Raw genomic sequence first — 20,070 nt, forward strand, 5'->3', positions numbered from 1 at the left:
TTGAGCGCCGAACAGCTCCTCTCACGCAGGGATGACGTGACGGTCTCCAAACTGCAGAGACGTATCCTGGGCCTTGCCCTTCAGGACAAAGGAAACTAAGAGCCTCAGAGAAAGTGGACAGAGAATGGACTTATGAACAGACTGTGCTCCAAAGCCCCAGAACACATCTAGTAGAACGTGGTACTTAGATGGCCAGTAAGGCACTTGGTCCAATGCAGACCTGTTCTGACCATTTGTTATGTGCCTGGCAGCTACTAATGTGTGTGAAATCAAGCAGATTGCAGGTGCCTCTATCGCCCATGGAGACCTCAGGTCCCAATGCTCCTGGGAGATCATTTAATATGCAAAGGTGCTGCCTGCAGAAACTACAGATTCCAGCATGCAACGCTCAGTCTGAGTGACAAGAGGGAAGTGGGACCTGTAGTCTCAGGGGGCTGCACCTCTGTATTAAAGATTAAGATAAAGTGGGGAACACTGTCAAACCCCACAAGTCACACAGGCTTCCCATGTTCTGCAGTGCAGGGAGCACATCCCTTTATCCAGAGAGGTAAAGTGCACAGTAACCTTAGCCGCAACTTACGGGAAGGGCTGGGATAAAGATCATCACGTAAATCTGGGTTAACCTGGAAAAACAATATGATTTCCATCCAGTTAACAGTACAGTAAAAGAACCAAACCAAGCAAGTGTGCACCCAAATTCCCCCTCTGCTTTGTACTAGATGTCTTTGCCTGGTAATCCACCAGCAGCCCGCGGCTCCTTGCACACAGGGACAAGTAGGGGACAGACACTATAAGGCAGGGGTCTCAAACACGCAGCCCACAGGGTTATTTCCTGCAGCCCGCCAAGCTCCCCATGCCCTTGGAGTTATTTCCTGTGGCCCGCCAGGCTCCCCACTCCCCCTTCCCCCCAGAGCGCTGTGTCCCTGTTCCTCTGCCTACCTGCAGGGGCTTCCTGATGCCAAGCAGGTGTTTGGCGGCGCTTAGCGCTTTCCAGGAGGGATGGGGGAGGAGAGAAGCCGAGAGCCACGCACTCAGGGGAGGAGGCAGAGAAGAGGTGGGGCGGGGCAGGGATTTGGGGAAGGGGTTGGAATGGGGTGGGGAAGGGGTAGGAAGAGGTGGGGCAGGGGCGGGGCCTCATGGAAGGGGTGAAGTGGGGGCAGGGCCAGGGCAGCGCAGGGATGGGGTGAGGTCAGCGATGCAGCCCTCGGGCCAATGTACTAGTCCTCATGTGGCCCTCGTGGTGATTAAAGTTTGAGATCCCTGCTATAAGGTAAGTGACTTGGAAAATTGTATGGAGTCTAAACAGGTGTCTCTCTCTTAATCTAGTGCTCGAGAAGGATGCTGGAGTGATGGCCCTGGCGACAGCCGTCTTCTCAATGCACAGAGCAGGTGTAGCAGGGGCACCATCAATGCAGGTCCTATCCCAGCAAGCTGACTCAGTCATGACCTGGAAGGGACAGAGGGGCATGGAGTCTAAGTGGCTCACTCCACTCTCCTGATCTGCTAAGAAGGGAGGCAAGCCTGGTTCTTTGGCTCCCAGGCTGACTAAACAGGGCTTGTGGGGCCTGTTGTCACCACACAGGGTCTCCTGAAGTCCTGGTGTGGACTCCACAGTCATGGAAGGGCCTGCCGCCTATGCTGGAGTGGTCGTCAGGATCAACAGGGGAGTCAGGGCGGGGGCAAAGCCTGAGCTGCTGAGGGGCAGGGACAGGACAGGATTAGATCTCACGCCAGACCTGGAGACTTCCGGGTCCTGTCTGAAGAGCAGCAGGATCTGCTCGGTGTTGATGAAGACAGCCCAGCAGGGGAAGCAGCAAAGCAGCAGAATGAGGATCCCACGCTGCAGGATGATCCCCACCCGCTTCATGTTCTTACCGCCGTACGTCTGGGGAAGAGAAGTGTTGCCAAGAGGCGAGTTATCCATGGCAAGAGGTTTATGAGGAAATAGGGTTAGATCAGTGGTCCCCAAACTTTTTACCTCATGCCCCCCTTACCCTTGTCCGCACTCCCCTCCAGCCCCCCCTCACCCCTGGGGCCAGGACCGGGGCTCCAGGGGGGGGAAGGGCCACAGCTGGGGTAGGAGGGCCACTGCTGGGCTAAGGGGGCCAGCAGCCGGGGCAACAGCTAGGGTGTGGGGCTGGCAGCCAGGCTGGGTAGCTCTCCCTCCCTACCCCCTCATGGGGGCTGGCCCAGGCCCCGGCCCCGGCCCCGGCCCTCCCCCGAACGTTCCTCGGCGCCCCACAGATTGGGGACCTCTGGGTTAGATAAATGGAGTGGGAGGCAGGGGAGGTCATTTCACTGACCTTGCCACAGTGCAAGACTTTCTAAAAAAGGCCCCTGCCTTGTCACCAGGGTCAGAGATGGTCTCGTCAGCAGGTCCCAGCGGAGACTGTCAACAAATTACATAGGGGCCAGACCAAGATTCACCAATGCCAATGGGAGTCTCTTAACCTCAAAGGATTTGGCTCAGCCCCATTGGTTGCTAACCCCCTATATTTGATGGGGGCAGCCCCCCTGGACCCGCAGCAACAGAGGGGGTGGAGATGTGCTCTGAGGACCAGACGGGCTGTGAAGCAGCCGAATGGAAGGGTGAGATGATTGTCCGTTCTCAACCCTCCTTCCCACAGCATCCCCAGGCACAAGACACAACCAAAGGGAACAAGTAAACGAGCCGGCCACAGGGCAGTTCCCCACCTGGGACATTAGGGTGTCGCATGCCGATGCTAAGCCAGAGCCGACTGAGATGCCAGTAACATTGATAACCTGGAGATCAGAGCACAAAGAGACAAAGCAACCGATCAGGGAAGGAGGAAGCTCGGGCTGCCAGCAGGCTCAGAAAAAAAAGCCAGCCATCTGCAGCTGTATTTTTTCCCCAACTGGATGGGAGGTGCAGTGGTGGTTTCAGGGCCTGTTTTTTTAGGCTTCCAAACTTGTGTATAGATAATAACATAGCCTCTTGTTACCAAAGAGAAGCACCAAATTTCGTAGAAGGGCTATATTTAGTTGCAAAGCAACATGTTTTAATGGTTACTAACTAATGAGAATAAGCCTCTCTTTCAAAAATGAACTAAAAAAGTACAAATACAAAACAAGATTAAAATAGATTTTAACTGAGGTTTCCTCCTTGCTGATTTAAATCCTGATTAGAGCTGGTGATTTACATCACAGGGATTTAAATCAGTCATTCCATCTCCCAACTGAAATGTTTAATTAAGGAAAAACAGGATAATACGTACGGATATAGCAAGTGTCACAGCATCTAGCTCAGCTTTTCCCAGATGGCCACAGAATATGGAGCTGACCACGCTGATCAGGAAGACCAACAATTGGGCTAGGAACTGGGGTGGAAAGAAAGGAAGTATAAAAATGAGAAGGAAGCCAGTCAGACATGGGGTTAGGTACAAACAGTGGGGAGGGTATTTCATAAACTGATGCATTCATACAAAATATTTTAGAATTAATCCCAGAATAAAGTCAGTTTGATTGATTGTGTGTGTGTTACAGTGATACGTAAACCCAGTTTGATGCGTTTGCATGTGTGTTTATATATTACAGTAACTTAGTGTTGTAGGAAGACAGCCTCAGACATAAGCCCTTGTCAGTGGTCTGGTATGAGGCCTAAGGCCTGAACTGAAGTAGTGGTCAAGCTTTAGGCTTCATACCAGGCCTCTGACACAAGAGTTTGTGTCTCAGGCTCTCTTCCTACTACACTTAGAAACCCCAATGGAGATCACAACTCCACTGGCCTAGGCTCTGCACACACATTGTAAGAGACAGTTCCTGATCTAAAGGGCACACTGTCGGGCAAGACAAAGCATCAATCGGAAAGGAAGACCCATCAGGTGCTGCAAGGTTTTTAAAGCTTGCTGTTGCCTGCCCTCGCCTCAATGGGCAGTGTGGATGTCCTAGTCCAGTCGTTCTCAAGCAGGGGTACGTGTACCCCTGGGGGTACAGAGTGGTCTTCCAGGGGGCACATCAACTTGTCTAGATATTTGCCTAGTTTTACAACAGACTACACAAAAAGCACTAGCAAAGTCAGTACAAATTTCATACAGACAATGACTTGTTTATACTGTTATGTACTGTACACTGAAATGTAAGTAAAATATTAATATTTCAATTGATTTGTTATAATTATATGGTAAAAATGAGAAAGTAAGCAATTTTTCAGTACTAGTGTGCTGTGACACTTGTGTATATTTGTCTGATTTTGTAAGCAAGTAGTTTTTAAGTGAGGTGAAATTTAGGGGTACACAAGACAAAGCAGACTCCTAAAAGGGGTACAGTAGTCTGGAAAGGTTGAGAACCACTGTCCTACTCTATCGCCTGGCAGATCTCTCCTCTCTGGGGTTTAAACACTATAAGTTTTTGCTCCAGGAGGTAAATGTATCTACAGAGGAGAGGGCAAAACAGGCAAAAAGATTGCACCAAGTCTTTAAACTATCCTTACAACTACTCATGGGACTAGTGAGTACTACCTAACAACCATATTTTCCACCCCACGGCTGGAGGGGGCAGCAATACCCTAGTTCTTGGTCTGGAGAGCATGTGATAGGGCTGAAAGATGGAGGACTGCCGCCACACCATTGGCACCCACTCTCCCCTAGCCCACTGGAAGTCCCTCTGGGGATGCCCAGTGGGGTACAGAATCCAGGCAGATAGACAGGGCTGAGAGGAAGGGGAAGACTATGACAGGATTGTACTCCTGGGCCTCTGTTCATAAATCTGGTGACCCTGTCACCATCAGCTTTAATGTCTTCCCTTCTGCAATTTGTAAGCCACCAACCTCCCTTCAGCCCCTAGGGAGCCTCTGGCAGCACAGTGCCTGCAGGAGCCAGGCTCCTAAAAGGCCAGAGAGAGGCAGTACCTAGGCAGAAGCACAAGGCCTGTTTCTCTGTGAATCTCCCATAATCCATTTGTTTAGGAGGGGGACTTCTCAGCTAGCTTCCCAAGGATGAAACCCACCTCATGACGGAAGACTTCCAGCAGGACTCTGAGTTCAAATAATAGAGCACCCCAGCAACTCTGAGCAATCCCCCTGGGGCCACATCCCTGTCCTCAGCAACACCCGAGCCGCGTGGCTGTGCAGGAGCTTGCTTGAAAATGTACATTTGTTACTTTTGGCTAAATGTGGAGCCTGGTTTTAACACAGCCTCTGTGTTCTGCACTTAATTGTTGCAGTGTTTGTGCTCAGAGGGGGCCTAGAATAACTCTGGGAACACAAGTCGGCAAGGCACATGCCACAACAAAAACAAAGGCCAGTGTTTGGAAGTTGTGAAGGCGCAGTGTTGGATTCATCTACTGTTTGACCCCCCCACCCCCCTCAGCACTTGGTCTGAAACGTCTAAGACAGTGAATAAGATAATTGTGCCTCGATGAAGATTTTCAGTTCATGTCCATTTGCCAGATAAATGCTAGAGCCTGCCTCAAGTCACAAGATTCAGGTCTAGGTTTCACACACGCCAAAGTTCAAGGGGGTTTGGATCCACAGGGCTGATTCAGGCCCCATCTTTAATTAAAACAATTTTTTGCTTTCATTACAGAAGGGCCTCGAGTCCTCAGGAGAGGCTGGGAATCCTATTGTGCTAGGCGTCGTCCAAACATAGCGAGAGACAGTCCCAGCCCCAAAGAGATTCCAATCTAAATAAGACCAAATGGACAAAGGAAGTGTTATCTGTATTTTACAAATAGGAAAGGAGGCACAAAAGAAAGTAAGGGCCAGGCTTTCAGAAGACCTCAGAACCTACTGTGCTTGAAAATCTACTTCCGATGGTGCGTGCCAAGCTAAATGACTTGTCTAAAGTCACATAGAAACATTTGCAGCAGAGTCTGAAACTCAATCCATGTTTCTCAAGCTCCAGTCTAGTGCCAGACTGTCCCTCCTCTCTTAAGGCAACATTCTGATCTTCCCTCTCATAACACCTCATCTTCCGACAGTGCTGACGTCGACCCAAGAATAACATCAGGAGAGGATGGAATCCTAGTCACGCACTTCTTCTGGGGCAGAAACTATGTGGAGAGCTTAGTGTGGGTCAGCACCAAAGGGAGAGAATGGCAAAACAGGGCCCCAGTCCCAAAGGCAAAGGCAGCCCTAGAGAGAAGAAGAGGCCCTGGGAACCTGAAGGCCTGTTTGGCATCAGCCAGAATGTGACCTCGTCTATCTTTGGTTTTTAAGGAACTGTCAACCAGAGATGAGGTGAGGTAACTGACCCAGGGACCCCCTTGAGACAGAGCAAAGAGCAGAAGCAACCCAAAGGTCATTGATGCTATTAGGAAAGGAGAAACATGAGACTGACCACCCCAAAGAAAAGGATACAGAAGGGATATTACCAGAGGATTTACATCCTTGCCATTACTGTTGTGATGAGGTAAGATGGATCCAAGTAGGACAATTTTCTTAGGAGCTAACTGAGGCTGCTTAGCCCCCAGGGTTGGTGATGAAAACACAAGAAACTTCCTTCCCCACAAGGAGTACTGCTGACCCGGGACCAGGTCTGCACCTTTTGTATCACTCTGCAGAAAACCAAACCCTCAATTCTTGGCTTGAGGCAAGAAAATAACTTGGATGTTCCTTGCCAGTGGATCCTAAGGCAATTGTACTAGGCACAAATCTGATCTTTGGACACAGCAGTAACACAAACATTGATTGTTTTTTTCTTAGTTTGCTAAGGAGCCCCGACCATTGAACTAAATCATAGATCATTTGAGCAGCGATTAGACAGGAGTTCTGGCAGACAGCAAGTGATACCAATGTAACAGAAAGAATTAAACCCACAGCCTTTCAAGGGCGAAGATACTTTTATCTTTCAACCCAGTAAAACTGGCCTTTTAAGGCACGTCAGACATGCACATTTCTTCGCACTCATTGTTTCTTCTAGGAGGAAGATATAAACTTCAGGATCATCTTTCAGCCACTGATTCCCTGTGGCTGTTGCTTCCCTAGTCGCATTTTCTGCCTCTCATCACAAGAGGACGGAGCCTACTTTCCCACGGCATGCCAAGACAGCAAAACGGGTGAGCTTTCTCTGCCCCGGCTTGAGGGTGACTTTAACCACTGCAGTCCCCCCAACTCCTTGAGAAAGGGAGAACTCAACCAGATCCCAATTCCCTTCAGTCCACCCGACATCAGGTTCACTCTAGCCCCCGCACCTTATCCCCACCACCCGGGTGGGAAATCCCCACCACCCGGATACCCCGTAACCTCTGCCCTGCCCCAGCTCCCCCACTCTTTTAGGGGGACACCCAGACACCCCCCCCCAACCAGCACCCCCCTGTGGCTGCTCTGAGCCGCAGATCTCCCTTGCCCAGCCCCTGGGCGAGGGCAGCGACAGCCCCCGTCCTTACCACCGGCCCCCCGATCTTCGCCAGCTCCTGGGACTCCTGCCAGGCGCCCACGGGCAGGAGGCCGCGGAGCCTCCGCAGGCAGCGTCCCCGCAGCGGGGCTGGGCTGGTCGCGGGGACGGGAACTCCCTCCATGGTCGGGGAAGCAGCGGGGTTCGGCCGGCTGGTTTATATAACTGCAGCCGGGAGCCTCCGCCGCTACCCCGCCCCCGGCACCTCCCTCCCCGGATCCTCTAGGTCGGATGGGGAGGGACCGGGGGCCACCAGCCCTGGCAATCCCCCCGCGGAGGCTCCGGCCACGTGGGGGAGGCTCCGCTGCGGGGAGCCGCCGGGTCCGACCTGGCCACGTGGGGGAAAGTCCTTCCCCCGCCGGGCCTGCAGGGGCCCAGCGGACTTCCCCGGCTCCGGGCAGGCGGTGCCGCCCGCCAGGGCTCCGTGAACCCGGGCCGCTGAGCCCCGGGAGGGCAGAGAGGCAGCGCCCCGAGAATGGGCCCCACGGACTCCCTGCCCCCCCTCCAGCGAGACCCCCGCCCCCGGCTGTCACTGCACCCCAGCCCCAGAGAGACCCCCGTCCCCGGCTGTCACTGCACCCCAGCCCCAGAGAGACCCCCGTCCCCGGCTGTCACTGCAGCCCAGCCCCAGAGAGACCCCCCCGTCCCCCCGGCTGTCACTGCATCCCAGCCCGAGAGAGACCCCCCGTCCCCCCGGCTGTCACTGCAGCCCAGCCCCAGAGAGACCCCCCGTCCCCCGGCTGTCACTGCACCCCAGCCCGAGAGAGACCCCCCGTCCCCCCGGCTGTCACTGCACCCCAGCCCCAGAGAGACCCCCCCGTCCCCCCGGCTGTCACTGCAGCCCAGCCCCAGAGAGACCCCCCGTCCCCCCGGCTGTCACTGCAGCCCAGCCCCAGAGAGACCCACGTCCCCCCAGCTGTCACTGCCGCCCAGCCCCAGAGAGACCCCCGCCCCCGGCTGTCACTGCACCCCAGCCCCAGAGAGACCCCCACGTCCCCCCAGCTGTCACTGCAGCCCAGCCCCAGAGAGACCCCCCGTCCCCCCGGCTGTCACTGCAGCCCAGCCCCAGAGAGACCCACGTCCCCCCAGCTGTCACTGCCGCCCAGCCCCAGAGAGACCCCCGCCCCCGGCTGTCACTGCACCCCAGCCCCAGAGAGACCCCCCGTCCCCCCGGCTGTCACTGCACCCCAGCCCCAGAGAGACCCCCGTCCCCGGCTCTCACTGCCGCCCAGCCCCAGAGAGACCCCCGTCCCCGGCTCTCACTGCCGCCCAGCCCCAGAGAGATCCCCCGTCCCCCCGGCTGTCACAGCACCCCAGCCCCAGAGAGACCCCCGCCCCCGGCTGTCACTGCACCCCAGCCCCAGAGAGACCCCCCGTCCCCCCGGCTGTCACTGCACCCCAGCCCCAGAGAGACCCCCCGTCCCCCCGGCTGTCACTGCACCCCAGCCCCAGAGAGACCCCCCGTCCCCCGGCTGTCACTGCAGCCCAGCCCCAGAGAGACCCCCCGTCCCCCCGGCTGTCACTGCAGCCCAGCCCCAGAGAGACCCCCGCCCCCGGATGTCACTGCACCCCAGCCCCAGCGAGATCCCCGCCCCCGGATGTCACTGCCGCCCAGCCCCAGAGAGACCCCCCGTCCCCGCGGCTGTCACTGCACCCCAGCCCCAGAGAGACCCACGTCCCCCCGGCTGTCACTGCAGCCCAGCCCCAGAGAGACCCACGTCCCCCCGGCTGTCACTGCACCCCAGCCCCAGAGAGACCCCCCGTCCCCCCGGCTGTCACTGCACCCCAGCCCCAGAGAGACCCCCCGTCCCCCCGGCTGTCACTGCAGCCCAGCCCCAGAGAGACCCCCGCCCCCGGATGTCACTGCACCCCAGCCCCAGCGAGACCCCCGCCCCCGGATGTCACTGCACCCCAGCCCCAGAGAGACCCCCCCGTCCCCCCGGCTGTCACTGCACCCCAGCCCCAGAGAGACTCACGTCCCCCCAGCTGTCACTGCAGCCCAGCCCCAGAGAGACCCCCCCGTCCCCCTAGCTGTCACTGCACCCCAGCCCCAGAGAGACCCCCGCCCCCGGATGTCACTGCAGCCCAGCCCCAGAGAGACCCCCGCCCCCGGATGTCGCTGCACCCCAGCCCCAGAGAGACCCCCCGTCCCCCTGGCTGTCACTGCCGCCCAGCCCCAGAGAGACCCACGTCCCCCCGGCTGTCACTGCAGCCCAGCCCCAGAGAGACCCCCGGATGTCACTGCACCCCAGCCCCAGAGAGACCCACCTCCCCCCGACTCTCAGTGCACCCCAGCCCCAGAGAGACCCCCGGCTGTCACTGCAGCCCAGCCCCAGAGAGACCCCCGGATGTCACTGCACCCCAGCCCCAGAGAGACCCCCGCCCCCGGCTGTCACTGCAGCCCCGCCCCAGAGAGACCCCCCGTCCCCCCAGCTGTCACTGCAGCCCCACCCCAGAGAGACCCCCCGTCCCCCCGGCTGTCACTGCACCCCAGCCCCAGAGAGACCTCCGCCCCCCGGCTGTCACTGCAGCCCAGCCCCAGAGAGACCCCCGGATGTCACTGCACCCCAGCCCCAGAGAGACCCACCTCCCCCCGACTCTCAGTGCACCCCAACCCCAGAGAGACCTCTCAGCTCTAGAGAATGCCCTCCATCCACACTGATTGTTGCTGAACCCCAACTCCAGCAATGCCCCCAACCCCACTGAATCTCACTGCACCCCCCCAGGCTCCCCATCCCCCAAATTAAAAATGATTTTAATCATTTGTATGAGGCCCTGTTGCCTTGTTAAAAACTAACAGTAAATACGTATAACTAGAGTCATGAGATAAAAGTTGCAGAGCGATTATGTAGGTATAAAAAGTGTGGGTTGTCTGTATCAAAGTGTATGAAAAACTACTTTGGCTGGGGATATGATAGCTCTCCCACTTTTTTCAGGCCATTTTAAGCTCTCTCAGGGCTTCTAACGGCCTTGAATCCCACCTCTCCAGGCACATTGAGAAAAACCCTCTTCTCGTGGGTACTCAGCCCTGACCCTGGTCACATGTTGCTCTTGAGGGGATTCTGTGCCAAAAAAATAAAAAGTCCTTGCAAAAAATTTAAAAATTATGCACACCATATTTTAAAATTCTGCAAATTTTATTTGTCAATCAATAAATGTGGCTCCAGCATGGCAGTGGGGAGCACAGGCCACTGGATGCAGTGAGGTGGGAGTTCACCCTGAAGCTCCCACCTCCCCCAGTACAGGGACTCAGCAGTGAGGCTGCACCTGACACTGTGCAAGGGCTGGGCCTGCCCCATAAACACTCTGGGGCCCTGCCCCTCTGTGCCAGGTGCGGTGGGGCAGGCTCAGCCCAGCAGGATCCAAGTGTGGAGGGACTTAGTGGGGCGGGGGAGGATCCGGTTGTGGGGTGAGAGCTGTCTCTGTGCGGGCGGCTCAGTGGGGGATCTGGATGCACAGGGGCTCGTTGTGCGGTTCCGGGTGAGGGGCAATGGGACTCTGCAGGGGGTCCTGGTCATGGTGGTTGGGGCTCAGTGGGGGTGGGGTGGGGGTCTGGGTGAGGGGGCTTGTTGGAGGGGTCCAGGTGTAGGGGGGTAGTAGGGCTTGTCAGAGTGAGGGTTCAATGGGCCTGCTTAATGGGGGAGCCCCAGCTGCTGCCGAGGGGACACCGCATGCCAGGCTCCCGCTTCCCCCTGCGATTCTCCGATCCCCTTTTCTTCTCCATCCCCCTGCCCTCACTCCCACCTTCCCCTCTCCCTTCCCTAGTCCACCCCCTTCTTTCCCCACTGCCTCTTCCCTGCACTCCCTCAACCCCCCTTCCCTCATTTCCCCCCCGCCCCTTACCCAGCCCCACTGTGGGCACTCACTGTTTCACAGAAAACAGGAAGGTTCCCAGCACTAGGGTGACCAGACAGCAAGTGTTAAAAATGGGGCTAGGGTTGGGGGGATAATAAGTGCCTATTTAAGACAAAGCCCTGAATCTCAGGACAGTCCCTACAAAATGGGGACGGCTGGTCACCCTGCCCAGCCCACAGGAGGGGAGCACGACGGGTGCTGGGACTCAGGAGGCTGCGCTCAGCTGCAGCGTCAGCGGAGCCCAAGGTGCAGCCTCCTTCAGCTGGGCAGCTCTGTGCTTGCAGAAATGGGGGGCGGTGGCACATAACTCTGGGTGCCCTCCCATGCCTCGCCTCTGTTTGGGGGGCAGCCTCCCTCCAAAACCAGCACACGTGGTGTCCGTCCCCCCACGTGGCCTCCCTTTGCTTCCTTGACGTTTTGTGCAGGGAAACACAGGATTTCTGCTGGGGGCCCGGGGGGAGGGGGGGCGTTTTCTGGGGGCCGCGCAGTCCCACAGAATCTCCCCAGGAGTAACATGTGCATGGAGATCTCGGATATTAATCCAGCCCCAGGGAGAAGAAACACAGCCTGAGACCAGCCACGTGGGAGGGGTGATAGATGATTTCATGGTAAATTAGAGGGAATCTTAGAAAACAACTGAAAGGGACTTAATCATTCCAGTCTCTGGGGCTGGCAGGTTATGCCATGGTTAGAAGCAGGGTAACAGATTGGAGGCAAAAGGATGTGAATTGCTCTGTACAAACCAATCACTTCCCTGCACGGGCCAGGGGCCTCAGGTGCCTTACACAGAGCAGAGCCATGGGAATACCCCTTCTGCTGTATGTATCTATTAGGCAAATGGCCTAAAGAGACTGTAAACTCCTCAGCTTGTCTACAGCAGTCTTTCCATCCTAAAAAAAATCCCACTGGTGCAGCTGCACAAATAACAGGTACGGTAGGAGCCGTAGTCAAGACAAGGCATTGCCCTTGGAACCGGCGCATTGTGTAACCATGCTCAGAGCTAGGGTTGCCAGTTTTGATTGGATGTTTTCCTGGAGGTTTCGTTTCATGACATAATCTCTTATTAAAGATTAATCTAACTACAGGACAATCCTGGAAGATTGGCAACCTTCCTTAAAGCAGATCTAGATGTCATGGTATTGAAGAGGAGAGTGTAGAGGGAAGTGGTGGGAAATTTTGAGGGAAAGAGGCTAGTGGAGACATGACATTTCAAATCAGGGCTTGTGTCTGATTCTGTGTTTGTACCCTGATCCTGATGGAACCTCGGGGAGCGATCCTAGTGTAAATAATGCATAATAATTAATAACCGTAAGCATAGGCACCGACTTTCCAAAGTGCTGGGGGGTGCTCGGCCCCCGGCTCTGCCCCAGCCCTGCTCCCACTCTACCCCTTCCCCCAAGGCCCCGCTCTGCCCTGCCTCTTTCCAACCCCGCTCGACCCCCCTCCTTGCCTCTTCCCACCCCGTTCCGCCGCCTCCCCCTAGCGCACTGCATCCTCACTCCTCCCCTCTCCCCCCCAGAGCCTCCCGCACACCATGAAACAGGTGATTGAGGAGGGCAGGAGGCATGGGGAGAGAGGGAGAGGTGTTGATTGGTGGGGCCTGCCAGCAGGCGGGAAGCACTGGTGCGGGGCGAGGTTCTGATGGGGGGTTGTCAGTGGATGCGCAGCACCCACCATTTTTTCCCCGTGGGTGCTCCAGCCCCGGAGCATCCACGGAGTCAGCGCCTGTGAGCGTAAGTGCTTTTAACCGAGTGTCTATAACCAAATCTATTTACAATGCATGGAAAATGACACTTGGAAATAAGCCTTGGTTTTATTCCTAAGTGCTACCTTCTCATTCAGTCACTCTAACTCTGCGATGTCACCGCTCTGGAATGTAAAGCCTAGCTAATGTTTCACTTCTCCCCTCAGTTACAAAATGATGTGTAGAAAAACTGAACAATGGCAGATGGTGAGTCATAACTGGGGCCCTACCAAATTCACAGCCATGAAAAAGACGTCACCGACTGTGAAATCTGGTTTCCTCTCGTGAATTATAGTACAGGGTAAAAGCACACAAAAGACCAGATTTCACAGGGGAGACCAGCGTTCATCGAACTGGGGTCCCTGACCCAAAAGGGAGTTGCAGGGGGGTCACAAGATTATTTTAGGGGGGTTGCAGTATTGCTACTCTTACTTCTGCGCTGCACTCTGAAGGCAGCACCTGACCAGCAGCAGCGCAGAGGAAGGGTGGCAACACCAGACCAGGCCACCCTTACTTCTGCGCTGCTGCTGGCGGCGGTTCTGCCTTCAGAGCTGGGCCCCCAGCCAGCAGCCGCCGCTCTCCAGCTGCCCAGCTCTGAAGGCAGTGCCGACAGCAGCTGCGCAAAAGCAAGGGTAGCAGTACCGCAAGCCCCTCCTTCCCCCAAATAACCTTGCAACCCCCCCCCACCTCCTTTTTGGGTCAGAACCCCCTACAATTACAAGAAGTGAAATTTCAGATTTAAGTAGCTTTAAGTAGATTTAAAATCCTATGGCTGTGAAATTGATCAACATGGACCGTGAATTTGGCAGGGCCCTAGTCATAACCGTGTGATTAGTTTACCTACCATGATGAAACCTTAGGCACATATGGCATGAGAGGGCCTGATTCTGGAGTGCGCTGAGTGCCCTGACTTCAGTGGTAGTGGAGGGGACTCAGCACTTGAAAATTGTGGTTAAATTGGTTATTTATTATTTGTATTACCTAGAAGCCCTAGTCATGGACCAGGACCCCATTGTGCAAGGCACTGTACAAACACAGTACAAAAAGATGGGGGTTCTTCGTGGTGTACTCCAGAGGGTTTTCTTTTCCAATCCCACAAACTCTTTTGTTAGGCTCCAAAAGAGGGGGAAAGAATAATGAGCTGTTGTTTAAAAATATAGGGCACAGTCCTGTTCCCACTAAATCCGTGGGAGCTTTGCCATTGGCTTAAACAGAAACAAGCTTGGGCCTGTGTTTAGCACTGTACTTTACACAGTTAGTGACAATTTTCCCTTCCTTAAGGGAGCTGCAGATGCTTGTCACCTGTCAAGGCTGGCCCCGCATAGGTGGGGGAATGACCTTGACAAGGAGCAAAGACAGGACAACATTTTCAAATGCCTGGATCTATGTCAGGCTCCTAAATTAATATTTAGGCAGATGAGTAAAGGCTGATTGAGCTCCCTCTGAGGTCAATTGCAGATATAGTTGCTCACCACCTTTGAAAATCAGACTAAAAAGGGAATTAGGTGTCTAACTGTTAAGTACCCAGGCATGAAAATCTTCGCCATAGCCTATTAGGGAGAGCAATGGACTGAAGAGACGGAAGAGACACACGTCATCCCAGTCTTTTGATAGAAAGGAAAAACCCAGCATGTTTTATTGAGAGTCTGCCTCATCAGCCCCAAGTTAAGATGAGCCCAGGGAGTGAGTCTTTGTAAATTTCAATCTGCTCCCCGCTCAGAAAAATGACTTGCAGAGGAGGACAGTTTGATGTGCATACATGCACTTTAAGAAACTCAATACTCAGGACTGTTGGCTGGTGTCAAGGATGTGGAAGTTACCTGTAACCACCTATTAATATTCCATCTGCTAGTTTGATTGTTGTTATGTTCTTGGCTAGCTACCTGATAACCAAGGGTTAGTTCCAGCAGAAGCTGTCTTGCATGTGCGCAGGAAGGGAGACCATAAATTTCAGATAACACCACTGGCAATAGAAAGACACTCCCTTTACCTTTGACCATGTTGAGTTCTCCACCCCTGGCTGGGCACGCGGGGGGGGGGGGGGGATCCCAGTGGGAATACTGGAACAAAAATATTGGAGTGGGTAAAACTCTGAGCTCTGAGGAGACAGTCACAAGGACAGACTGTTCCCCAATCCCACAATGTGTTCCTGGGATAAGGTAGTTAGGTGAGACAGATGTGTGTAGACTGTTCACTGTGTTGAAAACCCTCCTCTTGTTATGCTTTGTGCCTACAGTTGAGAGTAAACAATGCTTTGATTTTGGAAAGGCTGTTTTATGTCCCTGTATTCACACACTGGTCAGAGCCCTGAAAGGAATCCTTGCAGGGCAGCTGAATCCACTAATCACAGTTGGTAAACAGAGTCCCGATCTGAGGAGTGGAGGAAGAATCACAGGCTCCCGCTCCAGAGAGGTAAAAGCTTGTGACCTGTCACCTGGAGGGGTTGCACTCAGAGACTTCAAGGGCTGAAACATGCTGCTAGGCCTGAATTGTGACCACAGGTTGCTAGGTGAGTAATGATTTGATCTCTGTTGCAACACCAGATAGGGGAAAAGAAGTGGTGGGTCACATTATCCCACAGTGTAACATCATTGTCTTCAGTAGCTTTACACCTGCAGACTGCAGTGAATTTGGCCAGTATTTTTTAGCCTGTTGTTTTGATGTATCCCTATTGAAAAGAGGTAATGTGTGACTAGCCGTAAGCCAACTGGAGCATGCAGATGCTCTGCCCTGTTAGCACTGATTTCAGCATCTGGGGCCCAGTTCTGTTCTTGGTTATGCTGTCATAAATCCAGAATAATGGCGTTGAAATCAATGTGGTTACTCCCATTTATACCATTGTGAGAAAGCAGAACTTGTCCCTTTGTCTGCAGACTTGGTATGTGACGACTTTTCAAGGCTTCTCCCCTAGTTGCGCACACATCCGTATTCTGAACTGCAGCCAAGATCCAGTTATAAAAATAAAAACCACAAATGCACCATGTCTGGAACCCTTAAGATTAAGAGCTACCAAATGAGAGAAGTGTCAGAATACAATAGGCTTATGTCAAAGGCTTAACTGTTTGAAGAGTGTCCCTTTTTTGGAAGAGGCCCTGTTGCTGTCTGATGTCCAGATGCCATGGAAAATCCACTCCCCTTTATGGTGGGCTTTTGCAGTTCTGAGCTGGGGGTAACACAAAATTAAAAACTAAAGAGTCTTTTGGAATCAAATTTGTTTTTATTTAAGCAACAAAGAGTCGCATGATCAGAGGTGTTAGCTGTCAGCGGGTGCAGCAAATCCACAGATGTAGGGCTTGTCTATACAGGGAAATTGACCCGAATAGTTACGGCAGAATAATCTATTCCTCAATAGCGATTCCAGAATAGCTTCCTGTGTGGACACTCTGTTCTGGAATAAAAGTCACTTTAATCGGAATAATGAGGGCACATTATTCCAAAACAAAATGATTTTTACTGCAGAATAGCTTATTTCACAACGGCTGTTCCATGTATTTCCCCATGTATGCAAACCCGTAGGCTCATCCCGCAGATTGTGCTGTTCCTCAGAACCTTAGCTTTTAACTGCTTCACTGCTGCCTCCTGTTCCCAGGGTCTTGAGCAAAAAACACCTCCAGCAATACTACAAGCAAGTTGCCTTTGAAATGCTGGATGCTGATGCAGCCATCACATAGAAGTTGGAGCAGGGACTAACAGTTGCCTAGCTGCAAGAAAAAAATCGAAACCTACTTGCAACCTGCCAGCTTACCCACATGGGATGGAGATAACCTCTGATTGTTACCTGCTCATTCTCCAAAAGGTTCTTGTCACCAGTGAAGATGTACCCTGGAGGTAAAAATAGATGGATAGGGAGAAAAACGTGAATCACAAAATAAGGACATCTGGAAGAAAGGGTTTCAGAGGACCTAATAATGGAGACACAAAGGATGAAAAATAGTTTGAGGGAAAACAACACAGAAAAAGCATGGAAAACAAGATGCAGCAGGATATGGGAGGAAAAGTAGGAAATAGGAAGACTAAAGGAAAAGGAGGGAAAAGCACAGTGGGCTTGATATTCAAAAGGGCAGAAGCTTAGGGCCAGTTTCTCACCTAACGTGCACCTGCAGTCCCTGTGAATTGCTCATGATATTGAACACCTACTTGCTCTAATATCCATTTATGCATTTTGTATGAAAATTAGGCTGGTATTTGCATACACATTTTCTCCACATGATCCTGGACTTCTGCCGTTTTGAAAATCAGGTCCAGCAAGGTGTTTTTCTTTTCTTTAAGTTCCATGGTAAATTCTCTTATGCATCTGCTTTTAATCTATGGCATGGTGATTTATACACTGCTACCTAAAAAAACCCCCAAAACAAACAACCTGAACATTTACTGGCCCCCTTTTGAGGCCATTGATCCCCCTCAATTTCATTTGGATAAATTGACAGGCATAAATCTTTGTTTTACTTTCTCCAGATCCTGATCTCCCAAAGGGTTGGGGTTGCTTGGATCTGGGATTTTGGTTTGGATCCTTCTGTGATAGTAAGATACTCATACTGTCATTTACAAATATTTACATATTGATAAGATCTGTGTTTAATTTTTTAACATTAGCTTCCTACTGACCTCTCCTCCTGCTCAGCCACCAACAGATCCCCTTTGCCCCTCTCTGCTTATTTCTCTGTGGCTATTCCTTCCTGTCCTAGCTCTTCACAACCCCAACGTCCCTTTTCAGGCAGCTCGTCTCTTCACAAATGGAATGGCCAGACCTGAGCCGAAGCCTGTGCAGTCTCTAGGCACAAGTGGGAGAGTTAAAGAGGCTCTGAGTTTTGCCAGCTCAACTCAGAAATGTATGGTTATTGGTATTGCATTTCAGGTTGGCTTAATGCTTGGGCTTGTAAACTCAAATTCATTGCTACTCGTAGCCACTAGATGTCACTAGAGCCTCACTAACTGTCCTGCTAACTTTTTTTGTTTTTTACTGTATGACTTCTGCCATAGCACCATCTATACACAAATTCACATTTGTGTCTGAAATTATTGTACCGTCGCTAATTACAGGTAACACTCCAGGTTACTAGAAGTTAGGGAATAAACAAATTTTCCCTCTCTTTTTCCAGTTTGTTCCCTTTTTTTGTTTTTGACAGCACTTTTTGTATAGTCCGTTTATGGTTGTCTCCCTTGTACGCTCGGTTAAAGAGTCAATTTCCCGCGGGTTGAAATGACCTGTTATGATTAGACCTGTTGTGAACATCCAGAGGAGTGCAGATCAACATTTACAAATATTTTTTAAAGAAAAATTCAGGACCTACTATTTAAAGTCGGCTGGAATTTTTACAAAATAATTTGGAAATGTCAGGTTGGCCACATCCCTTTAAAGACAGGAAATAAGTGTATTAGAAGCATTTGGCTGGCTCCCTGTTTCTTCTCTCCCTCTCTGTCATGCTGATTTAGTAACATATGTTCCGGTCCTGCAATGAGCTCTGTATGGCGACAGGGTCCATTCATGTTGCAGAATCAGGGCCTTATGCATTCGCATAATTTCACTCATGTGAGTAGAGTTATCTTTTTGATTAACTTTTCTCATTCTTAAAGCAAAAAAGCAGAAACAGCTGTTCATTCATTCTGTATTTCTTGCAGAGCATCATAACTTCACTTTCTGAATAATTTACTGTGACTGAGAGAAAAAATATGATTGTTCTTACAACGCTTATATCGGACTGCAGATTTGTCTGTGAATCAGGACTGTGCATTAAAAAACATGTTCCCAGCTTTGAAGAGCCTGGCTAGCTAAATAAGGCAGGACATTCAAAAATGAGACAAAACACATCTCGCTTTGAACGATCTCTGGGAAGGTCTTGGCAGAGGAAAAGAGAGATTGTAATGCTGTAAGAATAGTAATGATAATTAATAATAATGTTATTTATAAAATATCCCCGGAGGTGCTCTGGATGCTGCACAACAATTTTAAATACAATAAAAAACAACAACGCTATAAATCCAGATGAAAACACAAATGAAGCGTCATTAAATTAAGGGTGTCCTTTACAGCAGCTGGCAGAATTTAAAACTGTTTTCAGGTGCTTTTTACAAATGGAAAGGGATGTGCTGTATAATATACACCTACATCTGAGTTTGCATAGCTACGTATATCTCTGTATCTCCTTGTGTGTCCAGAGAAAGATACTAATACACAGAAATTATATGTATAGGCCACCATTTTCAGATTTGGGATTGGGAGCTTAAGACTAGGCACCAAAAGCCATATTTTGGACCCAATCCTGTCAATACTGACACAATTGTTTAAATGTACTTGTGCGAGTAATCCCATTTCACTTAATTTATCTATTGTCATGCTTAGATGTTTTGCTGGTGGGACCAGAGTGCTCAGCACCTTGCAGTAGGAAACCCTGGGAGCAGAATAAGACAAATCATGTTATTATTTCTTGACCTATATTTCTAGTTAGTACTTTGGGGAAGATTCTTCCCTGGTGCAATATGTCATAGCCCTGTTTAAATCAATTTTCACCAGTCCTGCAATGAGCTCTGTGCACATCCAGGGATCTGACTACAAGGATCAGGCCTTGGATTACTAAAAGAGAAGTAATTTTTCAAGCCCAGTTTGGATATCGTTTATCCTTTGTTTCCATTTCGCAAGTCTGGCAGATGGACAATATAATTCATTTATGTTAGTTTCACTTGTAGAGTCTTAGTACAACAGTAACAGCCTGTTAGTCTGTATTCGCAAAAAGAAAAGGAGGACTTGTGGCACCTTAGAGACTAACCAATTTATTTGAGCATAAGCTTTCGTGAGCTACAGATGGCTGTAGCTCACGAAAGTTTATGCTCAAATAAATTGGTTAGTCTCTAAGGTGCCACAAGTCCTCCTTTTCTTTTTGCGAATACAGACTAACACGGCTGTTACTCTGAAACTTAGTACAACAGTGTTTGTTTTTGAAACACTGCAAGAGAGAAATATTTCTTCAAAAATAAAATGTTTTCATTGGAGTTTATATAGAAATGATGGAAACATTTCCTATTACTGTTAGGCCTTGTGAAAGCTTGATAACACACAATTTAAGTTTGGGGCCAAACTGAAGCTGACTGTCCCTGGAATAACAATACAGGGTGGGGAACCTG

At 51.4% G+C, this 20,070-nt stretch overlaps 1 protein-coding gene and 1 long non-coding RNA gene across 3 annotated transcripts in view; one reads left to right on the forward strand and one right to left on the reverse strand.

Moving 5' to 3' along the window:
* The window catches only part of LOC142069494 (multidrug and toxin extrusion protein 2-like), a 19,904-nt gene extending 12,240 nt beyond the window's left edge, over positions 1-7,664 (reverse strand). Inside the window, exons 1-5 of the mRNA XM_075120780.1 lie at positions 7,345-7,664; positions 3,237-3,338; positions 2,695-2,763; positions 1,737-1,885; positions 581-623 (exon numbers count right to left, since the gene is read on the reverse strand). Coding sequence (XP_074976881.1) covers positions 581-623; positions 1,737-1,885; positions 2,695-2,763; positions 3,237-3,338; positions 7,345-7,476 — 495 coding nt within the window. The 5' untranslated portion in view covers positions 7,477-7,664. The remainder of the gene's footprint in view (positions 1-580; positions 624-1,736; positions 1,886-2,694; positions 2,764-3,236; positions 3,339-7,344) is intronic.
* LOC142069502 (uncharacterized) lies at positions 5,786-18,947 on the forward strand. 2 transcript variants are annotated; one of them, XR_012665344.1, is made up of 3 exons: positions 5,786-6,368; positions 6,879-7,014; positions 13,119-18,947. It is a non-coding gene; the product is annotated as an uncharacterized LOC142069502 (long non-coding RNA). The 2 variants fall into 2 exon arrangements; XR_012665343.1 differs by lacking the exon at positions 5,786-6,368 and having other exon boundaries at positions 6,371-7,014.
* The last annotated feature ends 1,123 nt before the right edge of the window (positions 18,948-20,070 follow it).

The sequence above is a fragment of the Caretta caretta genome, chromosome 17 (assembly GCF_965140235.1).
Source record: "Caretta caretta isolate rCarCar2 chromosome 17, rCarCar1.hap1, whole genome shotgun sequence".
Lineage (NCBI taxonomy): Eukaryota > Metazoa > Chordata > Testudines > Cheloniidae > Caretta > Caretta caretta.